The 21690-nt window shown below is 33.1% G+C and overlaps 1 protein-coding gene across 2 annotated transcripts in view; it reads right to left on the minus strand.

The window, feature by feature from the left end:
• Nucleotides 1-21690, minus strand: part of LOC142336091 (proto-oncogene tyrosine-protein kinase LCK-like) — a 111432-nt gene that overhangs the window by 24621 nt on the left and 65121 nt on the right. For both annotated transcript variants that reach the window (XM_075384616.1, XM_075384615.1), the window contains one exon: nt 13543-13681. In XM_075384616.1, coding sequence (XP_075240731.1) covers nt 13543-13681 — 139 coding nt within the window. The remainder of the gene's footprint in view (nt 1-13542; nt 13682-21690) is intronic.

Genomic DNA, 21690 nt, shown 5'->3' on the forward strand with positions numbered 1-21690 from the left:
AGCATTAACCACTCGTATATCTGATCCCTGTGACTTTTTATAGACGTAATATCTCAACATGAGCAATTTAGGTCAAAAAAATTAAAATAAAGCGAGAGCATGAGAAAGTCACTCGAGAAGTTAAATATTCCAGAAGAAATTACGGAAATCTACGGTCTGGCGAAAAATTACATGAAAGACACGTTCACTATAATTGCTTCAAACTTCGTTCGAGAGCAATTAAATACAACAACAACACGTTTATTAGCTGACGCGTTTGAAGGAATTCCTAAAGACAAGCGCAGAGACTTGCTATTCTAACGAAACCATGGGAAAATATTGAAAGTGCAGCTTGAAAAAATTTTCATTGGCTATACTCCTCGACATAATCGAGCTAAATTTATATTCGTTTTAATGAAATTTAATACAAAATAAAATTTAGCGGTTCAATAATCCCAATCGATTTGGGTGATCGCAAAAATGAAGACCTGCTTGAAGGATATCACTCAAATGAAGCCCTCTAAAGCAGAAAACCTCAAACAATAAGACCCAAACAATAAATGCAATAAATACAATCCAGGAATTCATTTAACGTTAACCATTGAATGCAATACGAAATAAGGGTGACAAAGCTGACAGATTGGCGAGGTACAGGTGGGAGAGATTGGCAGGTACAGGTGGATCTGTATTGCAAGACAGGAGAGTTTGAAGCTGAAATTGAGTGAGCATTTGCTTTTCTGACTAATGATCTGGCAATCGTTGAAATTTGTTTGCTGAACAGAGTTTGAATCAGTCATGATTTTTTTTGTGACGCACAGATTTCAGTCAAAAAATGACATGGATGGCTCTTTTAGAGAATTGGGAGCTTGACGAACAACTCTAACCAAAAAGACATACTACGCAAATGCCAAAAATTGATAATTCTCAAACCCATTAAAAACAACGTTTGTTTAAGCATCAACCGGAGAAACATAAAACTCTATAAAAACTTTAAAATTTCAATTTTTTCACGCTTCAACGCAAATTAGGCTTAAAGATCAGAAATCATGGTTAAAGAGCAAAAATAATGATGTACGTAACGTTTTGGTAACGTACCGTAGTGTAACAATCAACTATTAAAAACATACCGCGCAAATTGCCGGCAAATAGCCGCCATGATTCGCATAACCCCGATTGTGATCGCAGGCAGACTGCCGGAATAGCTGCGAAAGAATAGACCTGCGTGCCATATAATAGAGATAGAAACCGATACAGATCTAAATTGAAAAAAAAAATCGACGCCGCTCAAAAAACAAGGCTAAAAACATTCAGCGATAAATTAATAAAGCTTGTTAAAATTCATTCCACAGAAGCCTCTTATTAGGGACCTTTACAGCACATATGAGTTCCTTTGACCTTAAACAAATTCAAATTAAACTTAAGTTTTAAAGTCCAAAAGTCATTTTATGGAGTGAGGTAAGTCACGTATGATCAAAATCTAATCACGCAAATAACCTAAACTCTTTCGCTAAAGCGAGTGAGAAATGACGTCACGCGCGCAAATGCCGTTAGTGAGAGGAAGAAGTCATTCAGAAATTTTGACTTCAGCTTTGCTGTGTGAACAAATGTAAAACGAAAAAAGAGCGTCAGACGACGAACAAAAAGACCAAGAGCACAGCAATATAGCTACGCTCAGCTTACAGCTTCGCAGCTATAATAAATATTAGAACCTATATATAACACTAACTAAAGATCTAGTATCTTTTCTCTAAAGGTGTTAAGAGGTTTAACCTGTATATACTTTTGATTTCGTTTTTCGATACTGACTCTTGATACATTTCTTTGCTGAGCACCTGCTGTTTAAAAGCACATTGTAAAGAATGACTCAAAAATGAAACCATCTCAGATACGTCTCAAAGATTTCACCCGAAATGTCCAAAAAATAAACAAATTTAGTTTAACGAAATTGATTTTTGCTTGACGATGAAAAAATTTGAGAATTCATTGCAACACTAAATACTCCACGATCTGACGAGTACATCAATTGAACATTAGAAACCAATAGGTTGCAGCCAAACAACAAAAATTTAGAGAATAGGCATTTTTCATGAAGAAACGTTTGGAGACAGCGTAGAGAAAACCAAGTTCTTATATCAAAAAGGCAGAACGGTAAGCACAGACTACTTGGTATCTAACAAAGAAATTCGCTTGACATATAAGAGGCAAGCAAAGGCAGGCAACGTGCCAAAAAAAATGAAAAAAGAAATTAGCATCTTGGTATCAATGTCTTTAAATCCAAAAACAATGCTAAAACTTACGCATGAAGAGAAAAAGCTCGACAAAGTAGCAATGAATTGAGCTCAGAATATTTCAAAATGACAAACATCAGAAAACTGGAACAAATTTCAAACATTATTGTAAAAATGTTTCTTTATAATTATGTCTTCAAAAGCAGATCTATCATGACAAAATCTACAACATAACTGGCAGATTGCCAGAAAATAGCTGCAATAGCTTGGTAGATTTGCACTCTCAAACAGATAGAAAAAGAAACAGACCAAAAGATCTTTATTGAATGCTGAGATGTTATAATTTGATGAAGAACCTGTTTACATTACTTCTGTTTTCATTAGCCGCCTTCAAATACCCTTCAATTAGAGTGACACGCACTCACTTCACTTGACCTTGTTTCTTCGAATTAAAGTTTAAAAAGTCAATTTCAGAGTGAGGAAGCCATTTTTGAGATTGAGGTAACGAGTGACCAAAAACTTAATCACGCGAACGAACAAAAAAACAGTTCAGTTGAAACTGCCCGAACAAAAGAACATAGAGCATATTGTGAAAGTATAGTGTCATCTGGTCTTGATAAAAACCTTGAAGACGAAATAAAAAAAACAAGAGACGACTATCGCTTTTTGGCTACTAAAAACAACTAACTCTCCGGCCACCAAAAACCAGCGTGAATATATTCGAGATAGAGCAAAAAGGCTTTTTGAAAAAACTTGTGCTCATTATTAACTCTACCCATGAATCAACGTACAAGCTTTCAAGAAGCTTTCTTGAACGCTAAGTCAAAAATGGAAACGAAAAAATGAAAAACTTAGCAGTACAAACGAATATCTGAAAAAAAGAGACATGAAAGGAAATTTATTCTTTCACAAGGCCTTTGTGACCAACATAAATTTAAGAGCTAATAAAAATAAACTAAAAAACGGCTAATTAAAAGGAAACCTACTCAATTTAGAGCACAAAACACTGAAGACAGACATTTTCACTTTGACTTCCTTCCCAAAAACCTCAGCACACAACACTAGAATGACTACTAAAATCAGCTTAAGGCCTCTTGGCAAATAATGGCCACTGTGATTTACGTCCTAATACCGTTCAGGAAGTCCTCGAATTCACAAAAAATGTGCAAACACACTTTGCAAAAACTACTAAGTACCAATACAAAGAACAAATGCTCTAAAATATATTAAATTTTACCTTAAATGGAAAGATTAAAAAGAGGAAGTCAACAATGCCAGGAAAACCAAATTCTCATGAGAAATGAGCTTGCAAACGAAAAGAAAGAATCTATCAGACAAGTTTAGAACAGGATTTAAATAAGAACCTAAACGGTAGCCTAATAGTTTACAGAAAAAATTTGCTAATTTGGATCTTTTCCGATTGTGCCCCCCCCAGCTTAGTGGGTGCATATTATTTGCAAACCCCAGACGCACGTGCAATATTTTTACATAATGATTTACTATGTAATGACACGTGCTCTGTCACTGGGGGAGCATAACGTACTGGGGGGGGGGGGGCACAAACGGAAACGATCCGCTAATTTAAATCTTTCCAAAAATGCTCCGAAACAAATCTCTTTGTAAAAACAATTCAATATCCTTAAACTCAAACTCAGATAATTCTATCAAAGTTTTGATATAAAATTCAAACCAAATCATAAGAACGAAAAAAAGGAACGCAATTCAGTCACCACTGCATAAATGAATGATTATAAAGCAGATTTGAAGTGATTGAGACGTCATATGGTCACATAATTTTTGACAAAATAAAACACCAAGAGAAGGTTAATAGTAACCACAGCTATCGCTTTGAGGCTATCAGTAAACACAGCTGACAGATTGCCAAAAAATAGCCGCAATAGCTTCATAGATAGGCAGTCTCAAAAAGATAGTAAAAGAAACGGACCAAAAAAGAAACTTAAAATACCGAGCTGTTGTATTTTAAGAACGTTTAACTTATTGCTCATTCTATTAGCTGCCCTTAAATAACCTTGCGTTAGAGTGATACACACTCAATTGAACTTATCTCTTTGAATTGAGATAACGAAAAGTGAATTTCAGAGTGAGAATTTATTGACAGTGAGGTAAGTCACGCGTTACCAAAACTTTAATCACGCGAATGAACAAAAAAACACTCTACTAAGAGGTAAACATAGCTGGCAGATTGCCAGAAAATAGCCGCAATAGATTCGTAGATCGGCAGTCTAAAAAAAACAGACCAAAAAAATTCGTCTTTTCATTGAAGGCTGATCTGTTATATTTTGATTAAAAATCTGTATAAGCTATTGCTGCCTCTATTCATTTAGAGTGACACACACCCATTTGACCTTATCTCTTTGAACTAAAGTAAATAAAAGTCAATTTCAAAGTGAGGAAGTCATTTTTGAGAGTGAGGTAAGTCAGTGTGACCAAAAATTTAATCACGCGCATGAACAAAAAAACTCGCTCCACTAAGAGTGAAAAATGACGTCACACATGCAATTCAGTTGAAATTGCATGAAAGAATGAACAAAAAGTGGCTGTGACGTCATATGGTCGTAACAAAAATCATGACGAAATAAAAAAAACCAAGAGAAGGCCAATAATAGCCCCAGCTATCGCTGTGCGGCTATTAAAAATGACCTCATGCACGCATTTCAGTTCAAGTTGCCTGGACACAAAGCAGATTTGAAGTGGTGATTGCGACGCCATATGGTCGTAACTGAAATCCTGCTGACGGAATAAAAATCAAAAGAAAGAAGAAATCCGGAAACGGCTCGAAGTTGTATTCCGTGACATAACTGGCTTTTCAAACAGCTAATATCTTCTCAATAAACGCATGAAAGCAGAGAAAACAACCACCTGTAGTCAATGAGTAAAGAAAACTTAGCCAATTTAAACTAAAATAACGAAAATTCAGTTTATTTTTCATTAGTATACGCACACAGACAAACAAATAATGTCTCAAGCAATACAATTTAGCAATCTAAATACAAATTACAAACCAATCCATATGGATTTTATAAACATTTCTATTTCCGGAAAAAACAGTTAAAAGAAAAAAAATGTAACAAAATTAAATTTTTGTCGAATTGCACGGAAAAAGACAACTTGGTACAATAAAAAATTGTATCCTTTGTAGAAAACAAAGTCTACAGGCATAAGTCTTGAATTTTTTGCCAACAAATTGAATAACATAAATCAAACGTTTAAAAAATGGGCCAGAGATTGACTAAAAATTTCCAAAAACGTTGAAAAACTTTCAAAATTTTATATTTAAGGAGACTTCAGAAAGTTACAAATAGGCTGAATCGTATTACTTTAGACCATAATAAAAAAAATCTTCAAAAGGAAGCAGGTTGAAAAAATTCACTCGTTTGGAAAACATTTCTTCACACTTATAATTCTCAAACTGTTTCTCTGTTTTCTCCGCTCTTCGAATTTAAACACCGAAACAACTTCTCCCAAATTTACCACGCCGGGATTCCAACCATTGACCACCCGCTTCCTGACTAGAAGCACTGCCGACTCGGATATCAGGCCCTTATTCTTGCAATGCTGCAATCGATTTTATTTTAGCAACAAGTTGTACTTCGGAGTGAGAGCAATAGAGATCACCCGAAACATGGAGAATGACCGCGTGAAAAAGTCACTTGAGAAGTCAAAGAATGTTCTAGAAGAAAAGCGCAAAATGCTCAAGCAAAAAATTTGCATAAAAAAAGACCAACACGTTTACAATAATTGCTATGAACTTCGTTCAAGAGCAATTAAACAAGTACACTTTTTTGCCAACCATGGCTTAAAACCATGAAATAGCCATCATTTTGTTTAAAGAAAAAAAGTAGGAACTATTCCAGATTCCAAAATTTGAAAAACTGCAAACAATTGCCGATAAATTGTAATTAAGGAACAAATTTTCAAAGAGTTTCACATATTTAACTTCAATAAAAAAAAAACAATTTTTAAAAACACAAAATTAAACCTCTGGCTGTGCACAGAAAAACTTTTTCTACTAATTAAAAAACAACTGGGCGAAAACCACCAAAATATGATTAAAACGTGTACAATTTTACAAAAACAAAAAACTCTCGTTAAAAAAAGAAGATCAATGCATGAAATGTCAAAATGACGTTCTAATATACACTGATTTCTTTCGGAAAAACAGCTCAAAGATCCAGAAATAAAGAAAAGAATGAAAAATCCAAAAATTAACTTAAAAACAGAAATTAGTGACCACTTTACACTTGAAACGCATCACTAGTTTTTGCAAAAATTTGAGTAAGCAATTTCAGAAAGAAACACATGCAGCATTGAACAAAAATTATTTCGCAGAAAATTAAACCACAACTGAGCCAAATGGACGAAAAAACGGCTAACAAAGGTTATCTAAAACAACCATTCTCTCAAAAACATTTCTCACAAAAACTCCGGAACCGAATCGAAGAGTCGTCTTCGTGAAAGAATAACATTTCAAATAAACTGGCTCCTACTAAAGTGACCACTAAAAAATTCAGTTGAAAAATAAGATAGCTCGTAAAACGAACTGAACTAAAAAATTACATTACACCTATATAAAAAACAAACCAATTTACGCAACTGAAAACATCAAAGCACACGAGCACCAAAGTTCAAGCCAAGCCAACATTATTTTCGGAGAACAATTTGAAAACTGCAAGAAATGGCCAAAATTTATCAATATCCTAAATTTTCTTTATCGAAACACTTTTTTACAATATAAAAACAGTAATCAGTTGGTAACTAAATAAACTTTGCCGCTTTAACTATAAGCTCTACTTAGCGTTTTGAATCACTATGAACGCGATAAAATTAAACAATGACCAAAAAATTAATCAAATAGAAATTAATCATGAAAAAGACTAAGGAGACAGAATATTCAAACGCAAAAACTCGTATGTTACCAAAACCAAGCCCTCGGAAAACTCGTAGAAAGAGTGTTGTACAAATTTGTAAAAGTGAAGCTAGCAAAACCTCAGTACCATATGTTGAATAAAATTACTCGCAAACAAAAAATTTTAGGGAAAAGACAAAAATTATTAGTTCAAATCGATAATTTTCAATTTAATGAAGGCAGAGCGAATAAAACCATTGGTCTTAGGAGAATGTTAGAAACAAACATGCTAGAATGTGGAAAATACATACATTGTGAAAAAGACAAAAAAACTAATTCCAAATTCAATAAAAAAACTAAATTAGAAACTAATTAAAAATCAAAATGCAAAAAAATTGAGGTAAAAACATGGATTTTTTGTCATTGAGCAATGGAGGCTCAAATGCGGCATCAATAAAAATCTACTTCTAAAAAAAACCAAGTTACAAAAAAAAATGTATGGGCCAAATGGACAAAAACACGGCTAAAAACTCATCTATATGCGCCAACCTCTCAAAAACAAAAACTCTTTTCAAAGTCAAAAAGTAAGTCACTGAACGTAGCGCATGAACAGAAAACTTCTCTCACTGAGAAAAAGTTAGTTCACCCGGCGATTTTACTCACTTTCACTATTAGGTCAAAACGTCGCCTGAACAAATAGTACGTCCGGTAAAAAAAAACCTTAAGAATACTAAAACTCCCATTCGAGTCGTAAAAAGACCGATAGAAAACCAATACTCCTCATTGAGTCGTAAAAACCAAGAGAAGGCCAATAATAGCCTCAGCTATCGCTTTTCGGCTGTTAGAAACAATTGTTGTTTTCTACACAATTGACCAGTGAAATTTTCTAAAATATTTGTTTAGCATGGTATAAATTACTTACAAGTGACTAACAAATGGTTGCCCTTGGTCACAACTACTCATAAATTTAGCCAAACATTGGACACATTGCCTCCCTAAACTGCTGGCTATTGGGTAAGATAGCTTCAGCTTAGGAAAGCAAGCCTCACTGGACTAGGAAAAAGTGTGTGTGTGAGGGGGCAAAACATCACGAAAAAGGTGGTCCAAACCTCCCAATAATGCCATTCACGCCGTGCAGTTGTTTCCTCAGCAGTTTCAGAGGACTTTAAACTGAGGAATTAGTACAGCTCTAGAACTGCAGTGACTTGTTGACCGCAGGCTTCGCAGGTTCATCTCATTTGAATTGAAATCAAATAGGTGACACGACAAACAGTCAGGCAGAAAAACTGTATAGAGAGATGAACAGGACTAAAATTGCAGTAAACGTCGTTCGAGACCAATTAATTAGCTGAAAATGCGCCTTTGAGAGTCGGAAATACGAAAATAATGCCAAAAGAGACATCAACAAAAAAACAGCCGTCAGATTGCCGAAAAAAATGTGGAATGGGATTTCGGTACAGAATTGAGTTGATGCTGTTGCTAAACTTTTTAAAGACTAAAAAGTTTTCATACAAAAAAATTCTTTTTATTCAAAATCGTTATTTTTTATTGGTCACCATGCTTTATTATTAACACTTACCATTATATAGGAGTCTAATAATGACCTTGAAATGGGCTAGAGTGATCTCAAGTGACCTCAATAAATCTAGAGTCATTTAGAGAGAGGTATGTTTAAATAACCGACTAAAATAGTTTAAATATAGCCGACTAACGTCGGGCGAATTGCTCTCAAACGACCAGCGAGCTGTTTGCTTCGTCAGTAGCTAGCCACGGTTTTTTTTAAATCTCAAACATGTAAATTCGAATAACCACAAGGTTAAAGTTACATGTTGTAATATTATAAATCAAACATACAACATTTTTCCTTTGAAAACTTAAATATAATATATAAAAACTAAGGTTCAGTTTCCAGTTTTCGTGAATTATTTTATAAAAATAAACTTTTACAGCCTTCAATTTTTTGTCCATTGGAACTGGTGCGTGACTTTTTTGCATCTTTTTAATTTTTTAAAAAATTTTTTCGTTGATTTCTCCTTTCTTAGTACTCTTGGAAGTTTATTCCATTTACGAACAAAGTTTCTTATAATTGAATTTTGACTCCATTTTGAATTACATTTTGGAGTGAGAGAAAAACCATATGTACGATTATTTACTTTAATTTCAACGTCTCAAGCTATTCTGAATTTCTTTTGTTCTTGTGTGTTTGTTTGTTGGACAATATCGAAAAGTCTATTTAATGATGTTTTTGTTATTTGAAGTTCTGCGGGAAGTATTTTATTTTCACGAAGTAGTTTATGAGCAGTGTCATATTTTGTTCGAAAAAAGCAACCTTTTATGCCCCATCTAATTTGTTTATTCTGACAATTGAGAAGGAAGACAAAGATTGAAAAATATTGCACTAAATTCTAAATGTAACAAAACAAGTGATCTTAAGAGATTTGTTCGAGCCTTTAAAGATATTTGATTTCGAAATAAATAAATTGATCTGATAGCTAAAGCCAATTTACTGATCACATTATTAAGTTGTTTTTGGTATGTCAACTCTTTATCAAGAATAACACCTAAATGTCTGCATTCATCTGTTGGTTTCAATGAATGACTTTTAAATTCAACGCATTGACAGTTGGTAACTTTTCTTTTTTGAAAACCATTATTTCTGTTTTCCCTACATTTAGAGTTAACTTGTTTTTTTTCACATATTGTTCAGTTTCCATCAATATTCTTTGAGTCTTTGCTTCTAAACACTTCATTTTTTTCATGACAAAATTATTGCGTCATCTGCAAATTGTAACAATCGAAATTTTCCCTATTTCCTCATCGGAGTCATTTACATAGGGTATGAATGCTAGTGGTCCTAGTACAGTACCCTGTGGAACACCGTGATTGATAATTGTCCAGTCGGATTCAACTATTCCGTTTCTAACACAGTGTTTCCTGTGAATTAGAAACTAATTCAAAAAGAATCTTGCGTTTTCTCCAAAACCGTATTTTTCAATTTTCGAATAAAAAATGTCCAAGGATATTGAGTTAAAAGCTTTCAGTAAATCCAGAAACATTGTTAAGACAGAATCTTCACCGCAATGATTTATATTCTCTGTCAGGGCACTTATTGTATCAAGACACTTGTTTTTGGAAACAAAACCGAAGTTCCTTATCGAAGTCATTTACATAAAGTATGAATGCTAGTGGTCCTAGTACAGTACCTTGTGGAACACCGTGATTGATAATTGTCCAGTCGGATTCAACTATTCCGTTTCTAACACAGTGTTTCCTGTGAATTAGAAAATAATTCAAAAAGAATCTTGCGTTTTCTCCAAAACCACATTTTTCAAATTTTGAATGAAAATGTCCAAGGATATTGAGTTAAAAGCTTTCACGAAATCCAGAAACATTTTAAAGCTAAAATCTTCACCGCAATGATTAATTTTCTCTGTCAGGGAACTTATTGTATCAAGACACTTGTTTTTGGAAACAAAATTGATTTTTGTTAATTATTTTATTCATATCTAAATGTTCCGACATTTGCTCTACTAGAACTCTTTCCAAAATTTTTGCTTATGTTGGAGTAACCGAAACTGGTCGACAGTTTTCAGGGTTATGTCTGTCGCCTTTCTTATTACAATCTTTCAAAGCGTAAGATAGTATATACCCTAGTCCAGCTGATTTTTGTGTTGGTAGTTTGTCAATAACCTTGTATAGTTCTCTTCTGGTGACCGGCCTGAAATTGAATTAATTTCCCTTGAAAATAAAAGAAGGCATCTTAGGAGCAATTACTTTATCGTTGTAAAGTCCAAGACGAGCAAAACAATTAATCAAACAGTGATCAATGATTTTTTCATCTGATAATACGTTACGGCCCTCTTTCAGCTTTGCAATTTTTCTGTCTGTTATTTGAGTTAATTTCGTTTTTGATAAACTTCCATTGTTCTTTTGAAGTTGGGTGATTCTCGAAAAACTGTTTTGTGTAATCGTCAGAGGCTTTACGTAATTTTCTATATACATTGTTTCTCAGTATATTAACTCTTGAAGAGCTCTTGATAAGGATGTTTCTTCCATTCATTGAAAACACGACGATTTTCATTAATGAGACTACGCAGTTCTTTGGATAGCCATTTTTGTGCTCCTTTTCTGTCTTCACAGGTGCGTGACTATTGAATGCATTTTGTAAAATTTCATTGAAATTACGAAAAATTTCATTTGCTCCTAATTTTTTGTACATTGGTGACCAGTCTTGCGAAGCAATATCCCGGTTAAACTTACTTCTTTTCTGTATCTTCTTTTATCTCGCATTAAATAAACCGTCTTTTGTTGTTTAAATTTTGATTTCAATGATGGTTAATATACAACAGTGAAATGATCAATTTCAAGTATTGACTCTATTATATCTGTTTCGAAAAATTGATTTTTCAAATAAAGCAGTAGTCGATTAAAGAAAAACTTCCTCCATTTGTCCCTGTCCCTGGTGAATAAATAGATGACTACTGCATAGAAAAGAATCTGGAATAGTATTGTTCTCTTTTATCCATGTTTCGGTAACAGCTAGGAAAGACAACTGGTCAAGAGTTGTCAAAAAATTTAATAAATTTGGTATTTATTATTCAGGCTTCTACAATTCATGTAGCAGAACTTTAAATCATTGTCTGTTCTGTTTTTTTGCAGTAGTTGTCTATTGTTTTCAATTCAATTTTTCTAATTGAGCTTGGAGAGGGTTCATTTCAATATCTCCACTTTTATGCAGAATAATTACTTTGACGGATAATAAATATGTAATATTGATGAAACCAAACCCTAGTGAAAGCAAATTGTTGTAAATCCGATAAAAAACAAATTTCTTTTTTAAAATATAATTTGAGTGACTTTTGAAAAAAGTAATTTCCCCCACCATATTGAAAAAATCCTAAAAATAATTGAAAAAAATTAAGGTCTAATAACTTTAGTGACAATTAGGCAAAAATCAATGCTCAAGTTTCCCTTACAACGGTCTTAACATGATTATCGCAAAACACAAAAAAGACCATGGTTTTTAATATCTACAGTTTGCAGTATTTCAGTTCAGTTCTATGCCATAATTCATAGTTACTGTTTTTTCAACATATTTTTCAACGTTAACGGCCTCAGAGCTCTAAAAAAAAGGTTTAAAATTAAGAATTTGAAAAACTAATTCGAAAAAAGGAACTAATAAAGGATTAAAAGCATTTAAAAATATATGACAAATAATTAGAAATAGAAGATCTATATAAAGAACAAAGGATTTGAAAAATTAAATTCTTCAATTTTACCGCAGTAACTTTTAAGAAAATCCTCTTACTGGATATTACCCAGGGGCGTAAAAACTTGAAATTAGATGTATTTTATCAACGCATTTTCATGTTAAGACAACTGTTAGAGACACTTTAGTACTTTATAGCGTCACTCGGATAATAAAGTACCACCTTTAAGTTTTTTATTGGTTATCGCCTAATTTTCACAAAGTTAGATTTTCGCCTAATGGCTGCTAAAAATAACTTTGCCTAATCAAGTTTTCGCCTAATATCCTATGTCCCACTTAACTTTAAAAATCATAAAATGTCCTTTACTTTGAAAATCATCAAATGTGTGAACAGATCTTAAAAAAGGCATCGCCCCAATAAAATTCAAATTGTTTGAAATGTAAAAAAACCAAAATCACCGCAATAGGGCTACGCTCAGCTTACATCTTGGCAGCTATAACAAACTGAAAATGAGACTCAAACTGGAAATTAATGAAAATTGAAACACTTGGCAGGCATATGTAACTATCAAAGACTGAGCACATGCGCAATTATTTTAAAATCAAACAATTCATTTCATTATACACTGTTGATTTTAATCGCGGCAGACGTAATGTAGAAATTGAAATATTTGCCGAAGTAGAAACGAAAAAAAAGCAGTGGCTCCTACAACCGACTTGACATCAAAGCTGGCTAATAGCCACCAGAAGATTGGCGAAATCATCAAATGAATCACTTATAAGAAAACAAAGAAAATTTGAAAAGTCCCAAATCAGCTTGGATTCTTGCTTTCATAGCACACTCATAACCTAATTTTACCAGTATAAGAGCTAAAAAGCTTGGGACTCAGTTTAGATGCTCTCTAGTAAATTTCAATTACAGCTCTCATTCACAAATTAACGATCAGCAATTTATTACATAGTCACACGACGTGCTATTTTTTTACATAATAACACGCTATATTACTACCCATTAGTTATATGGTGGGAGATTAAAAACACAAAATAGATCTAAATTCATACGCTTTTCCAGTAACTGACGCGAAAAATGCTATGAAACCTAAACCTACCAAACATGAGACAAGAACAAAATGAAATTGATGCAATTCGACCAAATTTTATGTAGCGCGCAGCAGACCGCTTAAAATATCAATAACAGCAATTCTCTACTATAATATAAAACACGCATAAACAGGTCTAAGTTGAATGTCACGACTAACCATCTTTGTGCTCCTGGTCAATTAAAAGTCCAAAGTCAGAAATCTTAAATGTTTCCTCGTTGCCCACCAGCACATTCTGTGCCCTCAAGTCTCTGTGGACCACATTGTGAGCCTCTAGGTAGATCATGCCATCCAAAATCTAAATATTGTTGCACAACTTAAGAAATAGTATCTCCTGCTCACAACAAAAAAGATAGATGACAGATTGCCAGAAAATAACCCCGATAGCTTCGTAGATCTGTAGTCTCAAAAAGATAATACAAAACAGACCGAAAAGGAGAAAGCTCTTTTCTTTTTTATTAATTGTGGACAAGTTATACTTTGTTACTTATGTAAAATGATAACGTGATCAAAAGGTAACGCGAATTAAAAAAGGAGAGCGCCTAAATAATAGCCGTTGAGAGGCTGACGGCTGCTATTAATTAGAAAAATGCGTTTCACAAGAGTTTTCAGAATCACAAAAAAATCAAAAATAATTCATTAAAACATTGAATCTACACATCCTTAGAATGAGTACAACATACAACAACCTTGTGTGAATCAATGACAAAGCAAAAAAGACGCAAAAACTAACAAACTTTCAAAAAATTACAATATCTGTGGAAGTCTGTCGCGTCAATGTAAGAAAACCTCATAGGTACATGCCAAAATCTTTAACAACCGCATATGATAAAATACTTTCGAGCAGTCTTAACGGCTAAAAAAAGGGACAATAGTACTACAAAGGAAGGCAAGATTCACAAAGTCAATTAAACGTTTCGGAAAAAAAGGTATGACAGTCAATAAAAACCATGTAACGGCTGTTTGAGTTCATAGATTTAATAAGATCCATTTACTTTTTCATTAGCAATCAATGAAACCTGTCATCGTTGAAATTAAATGAAAAGACAGCAATACAACAAATTTTCGCAAAAAGTATAAATATTGCTAATACTTTTTGAAAATAACTAATTTAAAACTCGCAGAAAGCAATAGATACGGTCTGACGCGATTATTTTGATTAACTGACCGATGAGACATATCAATAATGGGATTGAGTGATAAGACTGCAAAAAGTACAGCAAATACTAGGAAAATTCCAGAAATCACTAAAACTTTCTAAAAACTTACAGCGTGTAAATCATAGAAAACAAAATCTACATATGAACTGAAAAAACTATTTCGATTAATTTAAGCATCGTTAGCAGCAGATGAGACCTGTCATTAATTGATGAGATAAAACCAGAAAGTGAACAAAAAAAACTCATAACTCAAAAATTTGTCTTTACTTTTGAAAACAATTGAAGTCAAAATCATAGAAAGCATCAGCTTTGAATCAAATAATCAAATGGATCAAAAATAATCCCTTTACCAACCTATGATACCAAAAACCTATGATAAGACAACAAATAGTTGAAAAACTAAAACATTCTTAAAAATTGCAGAATAAATAAAACCACAATCACAAAAAAAACACCAAGCAATTGCAAATAGACTCAATCAGAACACATAAAACATATTAATAGCACTCAAGAGAAGAAACAGCGAAAATAGAATTCAAACTGCCGCGCGTGAAAAATTCGCTCAAAACCCGAAAATTTGTTCAATTACAATTTAGCATTCGCATTTTGCTTCCTTTTCTACTCCAGCGTGAAAAAAATCACTACTCTAATTTCACTTCTCATAGACGTGAAAAAAACCGGGGAAAAAGAGTGAACAGATCTTTAAAACATCTTAAAAACATCGCAAAAATTTAAAGAACCTCGAAAAACAAAAATGACATTGAATTTGGAAACATTATCATTTACATGAAATAATAATCGTCGCCTCACAGAAGTTTACTGAATTAAACGAGAAAAACTCGAATTGCTATCGTTCAAGCATACAAAAAGAAACAAATACGACACCATTCAGAAACGAGATAAAAAACACCTACAACTAAATGATAACACACAAAACATTACTCCATATGAGTTGTATAAATTGACGAAAATTGTACTACCAGAAACATATCTGGTTACGTTGAAAAAACATCGAAAACTAATCAGAGAGGCCAAAACTGATCAACTTAGAGAACGCTGGACTACTCATTCTACCAAAGCCCAGAACTTAAAAATAAACCCTCCGCAAAAAAATTTTCGACCGACGAAAAGATAAAATGGGACAACTAATAAATAGGACATGCCTAGATGAACTAAATTTTAGGTACTAAAACAAATTTTCGGTTTTGACGTCACATCGCTTATGCAAAAACATAACATCTAGAGATCCCCCGTTTATGCAATCTCTAAAAAACTCAAAACAAACTGTTTTAGCATCAAACTTTCAGCCATCAAAAGCCAAGCGCCAACAGATTTTCAGAAAAAAATACAGGTAATCTGATACATAAAGATCAGTCAACATTATCTCAATGGTCGTTCATACAAATTCTAAAAATTGCACTTATATAAGAACAACCAAACTGGAAAGATCTAAGAAAGAAGATAAGAAAGAGGATAAAGAGAAAAGCAAAAATGAAGAGCAAAACATAGCAGTCAAATTGCCGGAAAATAGCCGGCATTGACGCGATTGACGTGTATCGGGATTGAAACAGAACAAGAAAAAAGGAGATAGAAATAGACCTAAGATAGCATTATTTCCCAAGATTCAAAAAGTTCTATAATCGTTGTCCAGTTTCTTCATAAGGTCAGATAGCAATAGCTCTAATGAACTTTGATAACCTAATGCACTGACTTAATGACTGGCTTTTATCGGTTTATACTGTTTCTTTTGATTTTACCCATTTTGATATCGACCCTTTTCACTACGTTGCTTAATTCAATGCGTGAAATAATTTAAACTCCAATCAGTTGAAACTGAGTGAGAATCAGTTGAAACTGACTGAGATTAGTCACGGGTCAAACTTGAAAATCGTAACTTATATAAAACGAAAAACATGATCAAAAGGTAGAGCGAATTTTTTTTAAAAAAAAGAGCGCCTAAATTATAGCCGTTGAGAGGCCGACGGCGGCTATTAATAAAACAGCAGCAAAACCTCATCAGATAATCGCGAAGAAAAACATTGGACCCAAATAACTCTAAAAAACGGGGAAAAAATTCAGTTGAAAAGCAAGTAACATTCAAAAATAAACATTGGTTGTTCAGTATTTATATTTGACTATCCTTTTCTCAAAATAAACTAACGAAAACCGAATTCAATGATATAATTTGACAAAAAATATCAATTTTCTCCGAAAAGAATACCGTATCATTAATTTTCACACATCGTTTCATTGTATTCTCACTGAATTAAACACACCCTGAAAAAAAAATTTGATTTGGAAAAATTTGAAACTCAAATCGCTGAGGGTGCACAAAAAAGCTCATTCTATCAACTCAAAACAAAATCGAAGCCAAAAATTGTACAAAAAAAAACCGAAATGAGTTCTGAACAAAAGTAGGCAAAAGTCCTCATCACGGTAAAAACTGAAAATGAAACGTCTAATTATTGTACAAAATCCCTTTCCACTTACAGCGATATAAAAAAAGTCCTTTCAAAGATCCAAATACAAACTGCAGAAGAGGCTAACAAATACCCAAAAAAATGAGAAACACAAAAAAGTGAGTCAATCTTGCCCGTAAAACGCATTACTGAGCTCTAAAGAACAATGAAATAACAATTGAGGATGGTTGAACATTATTTCAATTTCATTTAAAAATTTTTGCTTGAAACAACCAAAAGCAGAAAATGAGCCAAGAACTATACCACTAAATTAGAGACAATAACAGATGCCAATTTATAAAAAAAACTTCTTGGCTCCTGCAGATTGAAGAACTGAAAAGCAAAATTTTCCAATAATTGAAACAAAGTTCAAAACTTTATTGAAAGGCAATAATTAGGAACCTATGAGTATAAAAACCTATTCAAAAAATCTATCCATCGTCAAGCACATAACAGTTTCATTGGTCACTTAAGAATAAAAAACTATAAAACTATACAAAATTTCAATGAACTTGATAAAAATATCAAACTGTATTGAAAATGAGCGAAATTGATGGAAAAACGACTAAAGAGAGGTGTAAAAAAGACAGCGAACCGATACAATACAAATAATTTGGATTGTAAACAACCAAGGAAAGGCCAATAATCGCCTCAGCTATCGCTTTGCGGCTAAAAAAAACAACCGGAAACCTGCCGAAAAATAGCCGCCAATGATTCCCATAACGCCGATTGGGAACACAAAAACAATGACAAAATTGATTGTAAAAAATAACATTTTTTTAAGTGCAAAGTATTTTGATTGGATTTTGTAGAAAGACATACTCTTGCTTCTTAATGAAAAAACACAGGGGCTAGCATACGAATGTCAAAAGGCACTAAAGATGTTAAGACTTGAAAAAACAGTTGAAGTACGCGGCATCTAAAACTGGGCTTTATGGTTTTATCGCGTTTCTATTTTGATTCCGTATTTTGACACTGATTCATTTCACTTTAGATTGCTCTACTGAGCAACAGCTGTTAATAAGCACTTTGATTAGGATAAACCAAGCAAGAAATTAATCCGCAAAAGTCAAAACAGTTTACGCAAAATGTTGAACAAGCCGTGAACAAAGGGAAAGCGAAACTAAATTTTTGTTAGACAAACTTGAAAAACATAGCATGAAAAGACCTAAAAAATAATCCGAATAATTGAAAACACTGAAAGCTACTGCACCTGACCAGCAGAACAACGCCAGAAATCATGAAAGTAGTTTCTCCAATTCAGAAACAAATAATAGCATTCAAAGTGTAAAAACTTCTAAGGTCTGCGTATTCAAAGCCAAGATGTTGAATATCAAGATCAACTAGATCTTATAACCTCAAAATATTCATCATAGGAAGCTGTAATGTTAAAATTCATGCAAAGACACAGCACCAAGCTAAAAAAATGACCACTTCTGCTCAGAATATTTTTGAAAGTGACAAAACTTTAAAAACAAGAACGAAAATCATCGTAAACTTGTATAATTCTTGAAATTTAAGTCCCCAAAAGAAATTATTTCTTGCTAAAAAACTGTGTATCATTTAGCTTGCAAGCTAGCAGCAATCTTGCTGAACAACAAAGGTTAACAGATACAAGAATAACAAAACTTCAAATCGAAAAAAAAAATCAGCAAAAATTAGGTAAAACTGCTCAATTTCTCGACGTTATGTCCACAAATCCAAGAACTATACCACTAAGTTAGAGACAATCAGATGCAAAACTTTTTAAAAAACTTCTTAGTTCCTACAAATTGAAAAACTGAAAAGCTAAAACTTTCCAAAAATTGAAACAAAGTTCCAGAATTTTTTGAAGGGTTTCCAATAATTAAGAACCTATGAGTATAAAAACCTAAACAGTGAACGGATACAATCCAAATAATTTAGATTGTAAAGAACCAGGGAAAGGCCAACAATGGCCTTAGCTATCGCTTTGCTGCTATTTAAACATAGCCGCAACCTGTCGGAATATAGCCGCCAAAGATTCCCACAACACCCATTGGGAACAGATGATAAAATTGATTGCAAAATAAAACATTTTTTAAGTGCAAACTATTTTGATTGGATTTCGTAGTAAAAATACTCTTGTTTCTTAAAGAAAAAACACAGGAGCTAGTATGCGAATGTCACAAAGAACGAAAGATCTTAACTAAGACTTGAAAAAACAGTTGAAGTACGGGCATCTAAAACTGGGCTTTATGGTTTTATCGCGTTTCTATTTTGATTTCGTATTAAGACACTGATTCTGTTCACTTTAGATTGCTTTACTTAGCAATTGCTGTTAAAAATCTCTGATTAGAAAAAGCCCAGCATAAAACGAATCCGTAGAAGTCAAAACATTTAACGCAAAAAATGTAGAACAAGCCGTGAACAAAGGGAAAGCGAAACCAAACTTTTGTTAGACAAAGTTGAAATACATAGAATGAAGAGACCTGAAATATAATCCAAATAACTGAAAAAAACACTGAATACTACTGTTCCTGACCAGCAGACCCATTGAACAATGCCAGAAAACATAAAAGTAGTTTCTCAAATTCAGAGAAACAGAAATAATAGCATTCAAAGTGTTAAAAACTTCTAAGATCTGCGTATTCAAAGCCAAGATGTTGAATATCAAGATCAACTAGATCTTATAACGTCAAAATATTCATCATAGGAAGCTGTAATGTTAAAATTCATGCAAAGACACAGCACCAAGCTCAAAAAAATGACCACTTCTGCTCAGAATATTTTTGAAAGTGACAAAACTTTAAAAACAAGAACGAAAATCATCGCAAACTTGTATAATTCTTGAAATTTAAGTCCCCAAAAGAAATTATTTCTTGCTAAAAAACTGTGTATCATTTAGCTTGCAAGCTAGAAGCAATCTTGCTGAACAACAAAGGTTAACCGATACAAGAATAACAAAACTTCAAATCGAAAAAAAAATCAGCAAAAATTAGGTAAAACTGCTCAAGTTCTCGACGTTATGTCCACAAAACCAAGAACTATACCACTAAGTTAAAGACAATCACAGATGCAAAACTTTTTAAAAAACTTCTTAGTTCCTACAAATTGAAAAACTGAAAAGCTAAAACTTTCCAAAAATTGAAACAAAGTTCCAGACTTTTTTGAAGGGTTTCCAATAATTAAGAACCTATGAGTATAAAAACCTAAACAGCGAACGGATACAATCCAAATAATTTAGATTGTAAAGAACCAGGGAAAGGCCAACAATGGCCTCAGCTATCGCTTTGCTGCTATTTAAACATAGCCGCAACCTGTCGGAATATAGCCGCCAATGATTCCCACAACACCCATTGGGAACAGATGATAAAATTGATTGCAAAATAAAACATTTTTTAAGTGCAAACTATTTTGATTGGATTTCGTAGTAAAAATACTCTTGTTTCTTAAAGAAAAAACACAGGGGCTAGTATGCGAATGTCACAAAGAACGAAAGATCTTAACTAAGACTTGAAAAAACAGTTGAAGTACGGGGCATCTAAAACTGGGCTTTATGGTTTTATCGCGTTTCTATTTTGATTTCGTATTATGACACTGATTCTGTTCACTTTAGATTGCTTTACTGAGCAATTGCTGTTAAAAATCTCTGATTAGAATAAGCCCAGCATAAAACGAATCCGTAGAAGTCAAAACATTTAACGCAAAAAATGTAGAACAAGCCGTGAACAAAGGGAAAGCGAAACCAAACTTATGTTAGACAAACTTGAAAAACATAGCATGAAAAGACCTAAAATATAATCCGAATAATTGAAAATACTGAAAGCTACTGCACCTGACCAGCAGAACAACGCCAGAAATCATAAAAGTAGTTTCTCCAATTCAGAAACATAATAGCATTCAAAGTGTAAAAACTTCTAAGGTCTGCGTATTCAAAGCCAAGATGTTGAATATCAAGATCAACTAGATCTTATAACGTGAAAATATTCATCATAGGAAGCCGTAATGTTAAAATTCATGCAAAGACACAGCACCAAGCTCAAAAAAATGACCACTTCTGCTCAGAATATTTTTGAAAGTGACAAAACTTTAAAAACAAGAACGAAAATCATCGCAAACTTGTATAATTCTTGAAATTTAAGTCCCCAAAAGAAATTATTTCTTGCTAAAAACTGTGTATCATTTAGCTTGCAAGCTAGAAGCAATCTTGCTGAACAACAAAGGTTAACCGATACAAGAATAACAAAACTTCAAATCGAAAAAAAAATCAGCAAAAATTAGGTAAAACTGCTCAATTTCTCGACGTTATGTCCACAAATCCAAGAACTATACCACTAAGTTAGAGACAATCAGATGCAAAACTTTTTAAAAAACTTCTTAGTTCCTACAAATTGAAAAACTGAAAAGCTAAAACTTTCCAAAAATTGAAACAAAGTTCCAGACTTCTTTGAAGGGTTTCCAATAATTAAGAACCTATGAGTATAAAAACCTAAACAGCGAACGGATACAATCCAAATAATTTAGATTGTAAAGAACCAGGGAAAGGCCAACAATGGCCTCAGCTATCGCTTTGCTGCTATTTAAACATAGCCGCAACCTGTCGGAATATAGCCGCCAATGATTCCCACAACACCCATTGGGAACAGATGATAAAATTGATTGCAAAATAAAACATTTTTTAAGTGCAAACTATTTTGATTGGATTTCGTAGTAAAAATACTCTTGTT

The sequence above is a fragment of the Convolutriloba macropyga genome, chromosome 3 (genome assembly GCF_964194025.1).
Source record: "Convolutriloba macropyga chromosome 3, txConMacr16.3, whole genome shotgun sequence".
NCBI lineage: Eukaryota > Metazoa > Xenacoelomorpha > Acoela > Convolutidae > Convolutriloba > Convolutriloba macropyga.